At 39.9% G+C, this 15,615-nt stretch overlaps 1 protein-coding gene across 1 annotated transcript in view; it reads left to right on the top strand.

Moving 5' to 3' along the window:
• Window positions 1–15,615, top strand: part of LOC149300965 (protein phosphatase 1E-like) — a 91,843-nt gene that overhangs the window by 58,354 nt on the left and 17,874 nt on the right. The window contains exon 2 of the mRNA XM_089484496.1: window positions 4,261–4,379. Coding sequence (XP_089340622.1) covers window positions 4,261–4,379 — 119 coding nt within the window. The remainder of the gene's footprint in view (window positions 1–4,260; window positions 4,380–15,615) is intronic.

Below are 15,615 nucleotides of genomic sequence, written 5' to 3'. Positions count from 1 at the left end.
GCAGGGAAAATGCAAGGCTAGGGGGAAGAGTGGAGGCATGATGCCAAGGGTTTAAGATGCATCCTGCCTTTATGGCAGAAATGTTTCTAATTATAGGGATAATAGATGCTTATTTTTATTTTGTGCTGTGGCATCATGCATCCAGATTACAGAATTTACTATTGCTTGCTTTTTTTAACACGATTCGACCACCTACTCATGGCAGGGTTGGCAATCCCAACTGTTAAGTTATGCTGTATTTTTCTGTTAGTATTTTTAGTCTCTTAATAACCACCTTCTATCTCCTTTTATAATGTGTTCAGCATTAGTGAAACCATGTATGGGCTACCTGAAATATATCCCCAAGTGACTTGTTATAAACTAATTGCCATTATTATTGTGTGCAAATGGGAACTCATCAACTCAGTCATATTATCTAAATGATTGCTGAGGTACCCGATCTTGTATTCCTACAAGACATCTGGTGTAGTTTGAGCAAGTACAGAATATTAATTCTAACTACAATATTATTGTATGGGAACTGATAGTAACCATTCCACACATCTAATCTGAGAGTTCCTTACATAAAATGAAGGCTTTAGTTAAATTCCTACTTAATATACGCTTACCTTCCCAATCTCACTGTACGTGTAGAAATAATTTGTAGCCACCATTTATACTGTACTGCATATCACATATAATTGAATGTGAAATAAAGCTTGCTGACATGCCAACATATGAACTGTGGCAAACAAAATTGTAAGTATGTTTCCGAATATAGCTTTATCATATTATTAGGTGCAGAAGCAAAACATATTCTAAAAAACATGAGCAATGAGACATCATAATAAACAAACAATGTAAAAACTATAAAAGTAATCATAATGTTTGCCTTAATGGGCTTCTGCTGTGGTAGTGACAATCTGAGGATTTCTTTTTTGCGAAAACAGCACATGTGATTATAAAATATGTTTGGCAAACATTTGGAAACTTTGGAGAACTCTCACTGATTTAACTATACATTATACAAGGCCAGCCAAACTCATCCTGCAGGAGAAGCTAACCAGTGTTGGCTCTTCATAAAGTACAGTAAAGTGAGGAAAGCCACAACTCTCCCGTCAATAGTCTCTTTAGTGAATAGACCCAGTTGAGTCAGATAACAGGAGATTAAAAGAAGAGAAGCTGGGATGTTGAAGTAATGAGACAGAAATAATGAAACAAGGACACCACTGACACTACAACAAGACAACCATGCTTAACTGTGCTTCTATTTATAGTGCCACATGTGTATTCTTGTTCTATGTTTTTAACATTTGTAATGTTTGCTGTAATGCTAATTTTTGGAACTTGAATCTGGTTTTATCATCATTCAGCTATCGTCAGCACTTCAGATATTGGGGTCATATCTGTGATTTACATATACTACTTGCATAATTTTGTGTGGGTGCTCCCTAAAGAGGGGATGTGCTATGATACTGAAACCTCTAGTGGCTGAGTTTGAATTAATTTCCCTACGCTGAATCTCCAGGTGCTAATAAAAGACTAAAGAGGCTGGATAAGAGTTCTTCTTGCTTTCTCACTCTTAACAATCAAGTCAATGGATAAAAGTGAAGGGGAATTCCCAGGCTTTGTCTTTCACAAAAGAGCATGCTGTTGGTAATGATTAACATAATTTTTTATTACAAGCACGTTTGCAGGAGCGCCACTGGCTTGTTTTGGCGGTGTAATCTGAAATACGTACAGACCTACCGTCCATGAGACAGGTGGTTCTGCTCTATAATGTCAGCAATGTCATCTAAAGCATTTTCAGAATTATTATAATGCACTACCAGCATATAGTACATCCAGGAAACATCAACAGGAAAGAGTAGTAGGACAAGACAGTAGGTGGCCACAATCATTTGCCCTCATTTTTAGATCAGGGATAGGCAAAGTGTCCGTACAAGGACACCAGTGTCCGTGGTGAGGTTTGTGAGGTCCATAGAACATCATTAAATTGTCCACCACAGATGGCAGTAAATGTCCACCGTTTAGATGGTTTTTAAGGAGTTTATTTATTTATTATTTTAATGGGGTTTAGTGAAGTAGGTATGAGCAACAGAGATTTGTTTAAACCTCACCAGTTTACCAAAGCTGCAAAGGCACAGGGATAGCAGAATTCAGAAAGTTATGCCCTAAGTACAGTAATCTTTTATACAATGGTACGCCTCCAATCTGACCTTTACTTGTCTATAGCCATAAAGTCTTGTTTGCATATGAAATGCACATTAGCACAATTATGCAAACTACTGACTATGGGCTTTAGTTGCCATGTTTTATTTTTATCTTCGACACTACACAATTACATAATGCTCCCTGGAGAAAACCTAAGTAAGCAATTACATTAGGAGAAATACCTTGTCGAGCTGTTACCAAATGCTTGAGAAATGAAAGTGCAAGCTTTCAAAGGTGTGTATTGATTTCTCAGGGGGAATTATACAGTTGCACTAGTTGGCCCTGAGGACAGGATTTAGCTAAATTAAGGTGCTTTTATTTGACTAGTACATATTGACAGTGGCTAATTATAAATAAAAAGCCTTCATCAGGCAAATTAAACTTGCATGGCTACTATGGCATTAAGATGTCAGATAATAATGTTTTAGAAAATGCACAAATTCATGTAGATTGGCACATTGCATGTATAATATTTGTGTATATATATATATATATGTATATATATATATATATATATATATATATATATATATACCAATCAGCCATACCATTATGACCACCTGCCTAATATTGTGTAGTTCCTTTTTTGACTGCAAAACAGCCCCCATCGACGTATGAACTCCACTAGACCTCTAAAGTTGTGCTGTGTTATCTGGCACCAAGACATTAGCAGCAGATCCTTTAGGTTCTGTAGGTTTCCAGGCTGGGCCTCCATGGATTCATCCTGGTGCCATGGGTTCTCCAGCTACACAGCCCCATACGCCGCAAACTGCGATGCACAGCATTAACTTTTTCAGCAATTTGAGTTACAGTAGCTATTCTGTTGGATTTGACCACACGTGCCAGCCTTCTCCCCCTACATGCATTAATGAGCCTTGGTCACCATGACCCTGTTGCCAGTTTACTGCTTTTTCTTCCTGCCACCACTTTTGATAGGTACTGACCACTGCGGACAGGGAACCCCCAGTTTTGGAGATGCTCTGATCTAGCCATCACAATTTGTCCCTTGTCAAAGTCACTCAGATCCTTACACTTGCCCATTTTCCCTGCTTCTAACACATCAATTTTGAGGATGAAATGTTCACTTGTTGCCTAATATATCCCACTCACTAACAGGGGTCATGAAAACAAGATTATCAATGTTATTTACTTCACCTGTCAGTGATCATAATGTCATAATGTTATATATATATTAAGCCATTAAACAAATAATTACAATTCTTTACTTGTTTTCACAGTAATATTCTGTACAGTTACAAAATACATTAACATACAGTATATAGGTATATTCACCAGTACCTAATCCATTAATTCTACACAAGGGTGTGAGTTATGGCACAACTAATTGTTATTGGACTACTAAAGAGTTTCTTGGGGACATCTGTGCACATCTATACATAGATTGTATAGATCATTATATGTTGAATAGCGTAAAAAAAGGCTTTTTTGCCCACAATTCCACTATAGTTCTTTCTTACTGTATATATGAGTCTCCTAAAAATATAATAATGCTAGAATTTATGGCACATTAGTGGAATCTATTGAGCCTTCACCATAGTACATTCCTTCCCTGTGATTTTTCGACAAGAGCTGAATATTCCTTTTAAGCAATGTGAAAAAATGTTCCAATCAGCATGCATACATATATTTCTTAAAATATAGCTTAGGTTCAAAGATTTTTTCCATATTAGTTTTCAATAGAACCTTACTTGGTGTATTTAGTGGTTTTGTGAAACCTTTCCCTAAGATGACTTAAGTACCAGCAAACAAATGAGGTGTTAGAAACTCATTAAAGGCTTTATGTTATTAAAGCAGCTTGACTCATAAACATTGTGAACAATCTAGCTTTGTCACCTCTAACAAATAGACCAACAACGGAGAGTGATCTCATTGGCAGGATATTTCCTTCACAATTAGATTTACATGATAATGTTTAAATAACAAGCAACCTACAAACCAGTAGTATAATTTATAATGGCATATAACTGGGGAACTCTTTTCCCTCTAGGTATAGGCATCTTGCTTAGGACAATGTGACTAACTTCTTCTTCTGTCTTCTTCCATTAGTAATTGCCTGTCGTTCTTGGCTGCTGGACTGGCAAGGGCAACTGCAGATGAGATATTGCAAAGTGACTTATCCGTGTACTACTTACCAAAGCATGTGGATGGAACAGAAGGCATCATACGTAAGTCTTCATCATAAGAAAGCAAAGGTCTTAGCATTTAGAGGTCTTTTAAGCATAGAACCATAGGTATGTAATTGATGAGTCTTCTCTGCTGCACCCTAGGATATGTTTATCTGTGAAAACACTCATATGCGTGTAGCAGGTAGGAAAATAAACCCAAAACACAGAGGAACATGCTGGGGCAGGTTAAAAACAAAGAACAGAGGAACTCAAAATAAAGAATAGACTTCTACAGCAGCCCACAAACGAGTCTGAATGTGTGCTCCTCACCATTCAGGGTAAAAAACAGGGCTCTGCCAGTAATGATTCTTTGTAGTGAGGTTTTATCACCACATTGACCTCTTTAAAAGAGGTCTCACCATCAGTTTTTTCCAACCTTAAACACAAGTGTTTCTCCATTGTTGTTACATCAGTAAGTAGAATGCTTCCTTCTTATATTAACTTACCCAAAGTTATTCACACCTTGTGTGTTTACGCTGTATCCTAATGCATGTCAGATTTATTAGTGATACATGTTCCTGGCATTCAACCTATGTCCTGTTGTATAGAACATCTAAATCTGCACATATAGTATTCAAATTAATCCACAAGGGTCTGTTTATAAAATATTGCCGGTAAAATGTATAAATGGATGTACCCTAACCTATGTCCGTTCATTTCCAGTACACAAGCACTACAAGCATGTAATATCATAGCATGCCTAAAATCAACGACAGGCATTGTCCACTTGGCAATGTCATGTTTCTAAGTATTTTTATTTCAAGTTTATGTACAGGTGTTTATACTAAGAACACTATTTATATTTTTTATAAATAGTCTTCTTAATATTCCCTTTCCTTCTTTATTTGTAGAAATGATTTGTGTGCTTACCTCTGATGAAGCCTTATCGGTGAACAGTTTGTCAAATTGAAAGCACTCTGTATGCTTAATTGCACATTCAATGTTTTTATGTTATATACATTTTATTATTGTACCTTTGTATTATGTATTAAAATGTATTTGTTCTTAATGGAAACTATCTATATTTTGGTAAGCGCTTACAAAAATGGATTCTATCAACAAGGTGGGTTTTTTTTGCTCTGGAGGTTGTGGCTTCCATTTTTTCCTTTCCCATCTCTCTTTGAGCGGACACTTGGGTGTCAAAGCAGCAGCCAAGTTTTTGGTGGTTAAGCTGGATGACAGAGAGTTAGAGCTCACTTTACAACTTGGACAACAGCTTATCCCTTTCGACCTCTTGTTTCATGGAGGGGATTGGTCTGTGAGTCTGCTTTGGGAGTTTCTTCAGGTTGTATATTGTGTTTTTTATTAGTATCTCCCCATCAGTTCTGTTCTTTCTCCCTTGTGTGAGATGGTGGGAGCCTGGGGACCTTACTTGGATTTGGAAGAATAAGCGCTGAAAATGTTTGCCTAATAAGTAATTTAAAGCTTCCTTGAGCACTTTTCTTGTTTTTGTACCGTATTTACTTTTGGAACCAATTATTCACTCTACTAATGATTATTAGACTTGGGCACCAGGGGGCTCTTCGTCTTCGTAAAAAAAAAAATCTTCGTATTCCGCGTATATTCGCCCGTTCCTGTCTTCTCTTCAGGCGACTATTCGTTTTTTCTTCGTTTTTTCCGGTTAAGGGGTTAATACTAGACTTGCGCATTCGTCTTCGGGCGAACATGAAAACGAGCACGAAGAGGCCGTTTTTTTGTTCGTTCCGAAGACACGCCGAAGAGAATACAGTGCCGGCAAAACGTAGGAGAAGACGAAGACTCACAACCACGAAGAATCGAAGATTCTTCGTGATCGTCTTCGTTTTTGCCGCGCAGCCACCAAAATTTCAAACAGGAGTGAGCTGATCTCGTCTGTCCAATCAGCTCACTCTTGTGACGTCACGCTAAGGGTCTCGTCCAATGCCTGTGCTGCTGTTTTTTGAATTCTGAAGGCGCCTTTATAAGACCAGAGCTTGCCTGAGAGATCCATTCATTTTTCGCTGTGACTGCTTTGGCAACACTGCTGTGCTGCATCCGAGCGTTACAGAGAGAGATTGTTCTGTTCTGTGTGAGACTGGTAAGCCTTAGCCTGCCATTTCTCACAGTGTACTTCATCCTCACTTCAGTGCTACTTAATATAATTAATAATAATAATTTGATTAATTTAATTTTTTTTATTTAATTTGTCATCAACTGTAGTGTAAGTGCTGTTGAGTTGACAGTGCACCCAGTGCCTCAGTGGCACTGGGGTGCCCTTGCCCTGGGCTGGCACTAGTGCCTATTGCCTGTCCTGCTTAAATAAATTAAATAGAATTTATAAATAATAATTTAATAGAATCTATAATTTAATAGTTCATTATTATATATATATATATTTGTCAGTCATATATATATATATATTCTATAGTATACTAGTGTAGAGTGTACTGTAGACATTCATCTACTAGTGTCTAATTTAAAATCAGTAATATTAATTAATATAATTAATAATTGAATTCATTATAAAATTATATATATATTTGTCAGTTATAGTTAGTAATAGTATACTAGTGTAGAGTGTACTGTAGACATTCAAGACATCTACTAGTGTCTAATCTAAAATCAGTAATATCAATAATTCTATAATTCTTTCTTGTCTTAATAGTTAATTAAATTAGCTATAAATAAAAGTAATAATATTAAATAATTACTACTAGCGTATAGTTCAGCTAATCTTATTAGTACTGGTGCTGCAGCTCTATAGTTTGTGCTTTGTTTTAGCAACAGCAAGAGACCAAGTCAATTTTTCTTAATTAATCTTTCATTTTATTTCATTTGTTTTGCTCACCTCAGTCCATCAGTGAAGTGAACTTGTTGGGCTAGTGAGTGCAGCCGCATAAGTGCTGTGTTTTTTTTTGATCAGCAAGCAGTGACGTTAACTGTTTTGCAAAGATTTTCTAATTTATTTTACATTTTATTTCAATTTTATTAAAAGTACCCTTAGTGTTTTGCTCACCTCAGTCCATCAGTGAAGTGAACTTGTTGGGCTAGTGAGTGCAGCCAGCAGTGAAGCTAACTGTTTTGCTGTGACATTTTATTTTATTTCTAATTCTTTTCAAGAAAAATTGACTGTGACGAGCTGTACTAAGCAAAGCTTCAAGCTACTAGCTGTAGTACTAAAATAATTCTAATCTTCTTTAATCTTAATCTATAATATATTATAAATAATATATAACAATATAAATTCTAATTCATAATCTATAATATAAGTAATTCTAATTCTAAATTCTAATTCATAATCTATATTCTTCTATCTATAATACATAATATATAAGTAAATTATTTCTAATCTATTAATATTATATAACTTAATATTAATTAATAAATCATATACTGAATCTGATTTAACCTCACTTTAGCTTAGTGGGTTTGAGAGCGTCTGCCTAGAGGTAGACTTATAGTAAGGAAATATAGCTTTAGGCTAGCATAGTAGTAGGCTAAGCTCTTAGGCCCGTGTAAATTCAAATTAAAAATAAAATACTGCTAGTTATTAAATAGTTAATCTTGAGTTAATAATTTAAATAACTTTAGCACTTTGGCAGATTGCACACAGCACAGTGCAGTAGTGCATAGTTTTACTTTTTAAGCAGTAGCGCTGAAGAGAACTTCCTCTAATTTTTTGTCTTTAATTCGTTTTTCCTTTTTTTTTATTTTTATTTTTTTTTATTTTTTTTATAGTTTTTTAAACACTACACTACACTACACTACACACACAACACAAAATTTGAAATGGATCCTCCTTTTGGGACTAAGGAGGGACAAGCTCCATCTACCACCACCACCACCAGCACCACCACCAGTTCTAAGATGCTGCCTTTGCGTCAGTCTAGTCGGCCAAGTAGGCCAAGCTCTCGCTTATCATTTGGGGAAGCATTGCTTGAAGGATCATCAAGTAAAGGAAAGGCACCAAAAGCAGGCAGTAGTAGTGCGGCTAGGCCCACAAGCTCTATGGTTTTTTACGGAAAGCCTAAAGCACCAGAAGCACGTTCAAAGTTAAAGGGTAGCACAAGTAGTACCAGCCCAGTGACTAAAAAGAAGTGCCTTTTGCCCCAAGCAGCATCTTCCCCATCCACCAGCAGCATGCAAGGTACCAAGCAGAGCCAAATTAGCAGCAAGACTCAGAGGGGTCCCAAACCAAAGCGATCTCATTCCTTTGTAGGGAAAACCACCACCACCCCCACCTCTACCGCCTCTACCACCACTAGTGCTGCGCCTACTGTTCCCACTGGTACCGCCACGCCATGTCCTCCTAGTACCTCTAGCAAGCCACCAAGTCCTTACAAAATTTTTGTAAAGACAGTTAGAGAGAGGGCTACACATAGTGGGACTCCACCTAGCGAGGTAGCAGAGGAGCCTGAGACTGAGAGGCCAAGTGCAGAGTCTATTCTTCCTGCTCGCACTACTACTAGTCACGAGTCTCACGACGATATCAGTCTTAGCTCCAGCCTAGCAGGAATTCCATTCGATCTGGCTAATGAAGAGCTAGACTATGAGCCAGAGGAAGTAGAGGAGATGAGTGGTCAGGAATCAGATTCCTCAGGGAGCAGTGTCCAAATGACTAGTGCACAATTTTCCCCTGAGCCTGCACCTTCTCCGCTACGATCATCACCACCACCACCACCACCAGCAGCAGCAGCAAAACCTAGCAAATCTAAAGCAATTAGCAGTCCCACTATGGCCAGTACTGTTACCACCAGTCCCACCACCACTAGTTCTGCCTCTGTTCATCCACCCCGAGCAGTAGGAGCAGCACCCAAGGCACACTCCAAGGCTATGCGCGCCCCAATTTGGGAGCACTTTGAAAATGTTGAAGAAGGGCGCTATGGAAAGTGCAAACATTGTGGGAAGCTAATAAGCAGAGGGAAAGTGTCTGGCCATTTTACCAGTGCTAGCATGAAGCATCACCTCAGCACTCAACACAACGCTGTGCTATTGGGGAAAGATGCAGAGGGAAAACTTAGTGCAGGCAGCATAGCTGGTGGCCGTGGAAAAACCCCAACAGCTTCTTCTTCTGAGCCAATAGCAGCAGCAGCAGCAGCAGCAACTAGTGCTGGCAGCCAGAGACCAAGGCAGGTTGGAGCACTGCATGTCCAGCCCACCCTGGAACAATTTGTGGCATTCCAATCCAAAAGGTCAATTCCCAAACAGCAGGCCAATAAAGTAACGCGACTGATTGGTCAGTTCATTGCTGTTGGAGGGGCATCCTTCTCTATGATCGAAGGGGAGCCTTTCAAACAATTGATGGCGGCTGTGGCTCCACAATATACAGTTCCGTCACGTTCCACTTTCAGCAGGAACATTGTCCCCTCATTGTATCGGTCCTGTGTTGCAGCAGTGAAAGAGGAGCTTTCCAAGGCTGCTGGTCAGTCTGTTCATTTCACTACAGATTTGTGGAGTGCACCTAGCGGCCAGCATGCCTTTCTTTCTTTGACAGCACACTGGTGGCAGCCCGGTGTGTCTAAGGAAGGTGCTGCAGCAGGCTACCGATCTTTCCTTCTCCATGCAGAAGTGATGGATGAAAAGCACACTTCCCAAAACATTCTGCATGCGATGAGGAAAATGTTTAGCCTTTGGGTGGGAGCAGAGGCGGGCACCAATGTTGAAGTTGGTTTTGTGGTAACTGACGGAGGTGCCAATATGGTGAAAGCGCTGCGAGATGGTCATATTGTTGGTGTGCGCTGTGCAGCCCACATCATCCATCTTGTAGTGAAGGCAGCAATGTCAGAAGGAACTAATGTGGCAGCAGTAGTTCTGTCCCGCTGCAGAAAGATCGCTGGGCACTTTCACCATAGTGTTAAGGCTAGCCAACTTTTGAGGGAAGAGCAAGAGAGGTCAGGTCTTCCCGTACACTGCCTACGTCAGGATGTCAGTACACGGTGGAACTCCACGTTAGACATGCTCGAGAGGATTTTGGAGCAGCAGAGGGCAATCCATAATCTTGCCTCAGAGCACAATATTGGGATTACCTCTCCATTGAATAGGGAGGATTGGACAGTGATCGCCCAGCTAGTGGCAGTCCTTAAACCATTCAGGGATGCCACAGAAAATTTAAGCTCAAACACTGCCAGTCTGGCCCAGGTAATCCCAGTGTTCTCCCATCTAGGCAGCAAGATGGATGTGTTCCTTGGAAACCGTGAGGCTGTTCAAGGTGGCACTCTACATCCTGACATAGCAGCCATAGTCAGGAAGCTGAAGGATCTGCTAAAAGTACACCTTCGCAAACGAATGGAAGAGAGTCCCGAAATGATGCTAGCGTGCCTTTGCGATCCAAGAATTAAGGGAAAGCTAGCTTTGAAATTTAATGTTCTCAGTAGCTACCGGGAGCAATTGGTCAACAAGGTGCGTGACTGGCAGCGTAAAATGGGAATGCTGTCCGAGGAGGGAGAGGTGCAGGAGGAGGAAGAGATGATGTGGTCTGCTACTCCTAGCAGCAGCATCAGCAGCAGTTCCACAAGCAGCACAACACAGCTGAGTGGAGCAGCACTGCTACTAATCTTAAACATAACCGTACATTAACCCTAAGCTATTTTTTAGTTCTTGTCCAACATTTTTTCATCCGCATACCTGCCAACACACCCAAGATTTTGGTGGACAGTCCTGCTTTTTTCCAGTCCTGTCCAGTAAAAGTTGGGTTGTTGCAAAGTATGCCATTGTAAATAGGTAGCAAATGTTAGGCATGTATTACAAGTGGTCCAAAATCAATTTAAAAATGTAAAATAATCCCTATTCTTTTATTAAACATCTATGGATGTGTGATTGTGTATGATAAACGGAGGCCAAGTTCCTTGGAGCATTTGTCTCTAGGTCATTTTGTGTACAGTACACCTCAGTACGTGTGTGCAACTCTATTGGTCGTTTTGGCAGGGGGCTGGCCTGCCATCAACGAATGAAGTGCGTTCTGCAATTCACTAGTTGATGCCAGACCAGCCCCCTGCCGAAACGACCAATAGAGTTGCACACACGTTCCTTCACGGCAGCTGCTGCTGCTCCGATGTGTTGTTAACCCCGTATTAACCCCTGCAAGGCAACCGGGAAGGAAACGAAGATTAAACGAGCACGAAGAATGTCCGCGAATATTCGCCCGAAGAGAAGACAGGAACGGGCGAATATTCGCGGAATACGAAGGTTTTTTTCCCCCCCGAAGACGAGTACGAAGACGAACACGAAGAGCCCCCTGGTGCCCAAGTCTAGTTAATACGGGGTTAACGCGTACCACAGCAGCTCTGGCGAGTAGTTTAAATGTGCGTATCAGCAACTCTATTGGTCACCAGCAGGGGGCCTCCTGCTGGGGACCAATGAGCTCACTACCATATATATAGCTAATATATTCTCGGGCAGAATATTATGCTACTCAGTGTAAAACCAACAGAGGGCAGCATTCTGTCCGAAGATATATTAGCCATATGTGGCAGTGTGTTCATTTTCATTTATTAATTATTTAAATAAAATATAGTCCCCATGATCCGCTGGTCTCCCCGCTGCAACAGTTAAATGTCCGCACTCGCAGACATTAATTCTGTCGAACTTGCAAACTCTTTTTTTCTATTTATTTTGGGGTTTTTTTGTATTAAATCATTACACGAAAGGATCATGGGAATATATTTTATTTGAATAAATGCAAATGAGCACACTGCCACATATGGCTAATATATGGTCGGACAGAATGCTGCCCTCTGTTGGTTTTACATTAAGTAGCATTGTTCCATATGCTTGAAATCCAGTTATTTATTATGCTACTTAATGTAAAACCAACAGAGGGCAGCATTCTGTCCGAACACATATGGCTAATATATGTTCGGACAGAATGCTGCCCTCTGTTGGTTTTACATTAAGTAGCATAATAACTGGATTTCAGTTATAGTAAGTTATTTATGCTAAGTTAAATGTCCGTACCGGCGACTTTGTTGGTCGCTGGCACTGACATTTAACTGACACAGCGGGGAGACCACTGGTGTCCCTGCTGTGTCAGTTAAATGTCCGTACCGGTGACTTTGTTGGTCGCTGGCACAGACTTTTAACTGTTGCAGCAGGGTCCCAGGTTGCTTTATTTTTTTTTTCTGCCTAGCAACTAGTGGTAAGGGGCCGTGCGAGTGAGCCTATTGGTCGCTTGGACAGCCCTTTACCCTACGGATTTCTGCTCCCGTTATCCAACGCAGCATCGCAGGGGTTAACGGGAGCGGAAATCAAGAGTTAAAAAGGCCGTGCGAGTGAGCCCTATTGGTCACCTGCAGGGTCTTCCTCTGGCATCAACCAATTGGTTGATGCCAGAGGAAGACCCTGCAGGTAACCAATAGGCTCACTCACACTGCCCTGTAACCCCTGACGGCGAACCTGCGGATTTCCACTTCAGTCAACTCCCGCGATGCTGTGAAGATAAGGTAAGTTAGATGGGGAAGGGACCGGGGAGAATAGTAGACGAAGGCGAAGATTCTTCGTGTGTGAGTCTTCGTCTTCGCCTACGTTTTGCCGGCACTGCCTTCTCTTCTTCATGTCTTCGGAACGAAAACGAAAACGCACTCTTCGTGTTCGTTTTCATGTTCGCCCGAAGACGAATGCACAAGTCTAATGATTATCACCCTCCTAGCAGTAATTATATGCTTATACAACGCGATTTTAGGATATCCCCACAGAAGTCCAAGTTTGGGGATCTGGTTGATGGGCAAAAACGATTTAAATGTGGTATTCTGCTAAAATTCAATAGCACGAGTATTACTTGCAATCTCCAACTAAGAAATCCACTGGGAAATAATGTTGTTTAGCACTAATGTAAGGAAACAATGTTATTCTCTCTTTTAGCCAAGACCAACTTTACTTTTCAGTTGTTTTACTCCTTGTAGTCTAGACTGATAACCTAGTACCCTCTAGTAATAACCTGTACATACAAGACATTGTCAGGCAGCAATTAATCACCCCCAAAGTGGTTAACAGGGAAGCACAATAATTCTGTTAATCCCAGAGTTTTTATCCTGATGTGTCTGAGTGCAGGGGTTGGAAGGCAACCTGGGAGCAGATGCCTTGCATAAAAGGATTAAACCAGCCGCTGATTAAACCACTCAATATTATATGCTACTGAGAAATCACAGTCTAAGGGATGCCAGTAAATGCCGGATGGGCTCTCAAACAGCATCATTAATAGGCTGAAAACACAGACGTTTAGAGATCATGTCATTTTAAATATCATTAAAACATTTTGCCATTCAGTCGAAACACATACCAGCATGACATCACACACTTCCAGTGATGCAACACACAAAATAGACTATACCCACACAGAGTACTATTAATAGCCGCAAAACTCTTAATCAATAACCTTTGGATTACTCCTTGAGTAGTGACCTGAAACTAATTATATCACACAAATTCCACGTGTCTGCCCTGATCCCATAGCATCTGATTCTGTGTATGCTTTTGTATTTTGACTAGCAGCTGCATAGTACCTTGGGTTCAACTCCTAGATGCAGAAGGTTGTAATGTTAATTTTATGTGTTACTGCTGGTTACCATAACATATGGGAAATTAAGTTACATATAGTATGAACCAAGTATTAACCAATGTTCAATGTAATCAAACTGATCATTGTGATTGGTATGTGTGTGGAACAGCTATGGTGACCAGACAATTGTAGAGCATTTTATACATTGTCAATAATATACATTTTCCAGGTACTGACTATTGAACAGTCACTAAATACATTTATTTTATCAGTTTGTTTGCTTGTGCTTGGTGTCAGTGCCAAGGTCTGTACATATACTCCCAACCCATACTAGGGCAGGAGAGCAGCTTTGACACCTTCCCTCACCCACCGTCTAGTGTCTGCACCTTGCATCTGTAAGATCACAGATTGGAGGTTGTTTATTATCTGTAATATGTTGTCCATTAGAGGTTTTTCAGCCATGAGGTATGAGGTTGGTTCTAGGTAACCTACATGTAGAAGAGGCTTAAAATAGGCCCTTACTATTCCAGCAATGCAAGTATTTTTATAGTGTGGCTTTTGCCACGTATTAAGGCCTCCCCTGTATATAAGGTTATAGGGTTTATCTTGTTTAGCAATGCTGTCACAGTTGATTGCATAAATTACAGAACATTTCTATCGGTCCTATACTACTGATACTGCGGGCTGAGTGGAGGATCTGTCCCCATAATTTATCCAATGTTCCTGCTCTCATAGATGTAATGATATATCTCACAAAGAATAGGCTTCATTGTTCCTTTGGATATTAATTTAAATAAAAAAATAAACTAAGATTAGACAGATTCCTGAGCGGGTTCCAGCTACAGCTTAGAGAGTGCTTTTTATTTGTATTCAAATTCTTCATCTACAGCCTGTTATCAACAAAGAGAGGGACTTTAAAATTCATAACGAAAACACCAAAGTTAGTTAGTTCTAAAATAAAATTTTATAGAACAAGAAAAAGGGGATTCTGAGATGTAAATCTTATTTCTTTGCTAATATTTGTGGGGAAAATGCAGCCAAGCACAAGTTTGTTAACAGCTGGAAAAGCCCCATGAAAGTCCATTACATCCTCTTACAACTGTATGTTCACTCATAAAGTATAAAAGCCCCTGTGTTGTCCTGTAGCCTATACAGCTCTCCTTTTGGCTGCCATATTGAACCTAATTTATCATGCCTTACAGAATCATAATCATTCATTTGGGTCTATTGACTAAATCAAGTGGTCAACCGAATTAAGGGTTAACTTTATTATTAACTAATAAAGAGGTATGCATAACTACCTCGTTGAAGAAGATCCAGAAGAAGGCTTCCTGGGTGTCCTCAACCTGTTCTGCCATCCTTTGTCATCATTTGACAGAGTCACTTAGAGTAACCTTTTTACGAAATGTCTAGTAGTTTCTATTAGAACCCTTTAAACTGAATCAGTTTATTGGATGCTTTGGAGAGGTGGTAGCACATGAATATGCAGTCACTGTTATAGCAAAGTGGTGGGCAGTAGTTGGTTTCCACTTTTAAGGTACAAGGGTTATCTTGATACACTCCCTTGTTGGACCCAAAAGTGGTAGCTCATTTAACCAAACATGTTGTGAGCATGGATTAAACACGTTTATTGAAACGTACAATGCAGATTATATAAAATAAATTAGGTTGTCATTCTAAAGTGCATCTACTTGACCCATGTTGCAGTTATGATGTAAAGCACTGTCCAGCTTATATAACCAGACTAGAACAAAAACGTAACTTGGCATATAACGCACACCAGCA

This window comes from Sceloporus occidentalis, unplaced genomic scaffold, assembly GCF_023333645.1.
Source record: "Sceloporus occidentalis isolate IW3139 unplaced genomic scaffold, rSceOcc1.0.p SCAF_22, whole genome shotgun sequence".
NCBI classification, from domain to species: Eukaryota; Metazoa; Chordata; class Lepidosauria; order Squamata; family Phrynosomatidae; genus Sceloporus; species Sceloporus occidentalis.
Note: the sequence above shows the minus strand (reverse complement) of the source record. Positions and strands in the feature narration are given on the sequence as shown.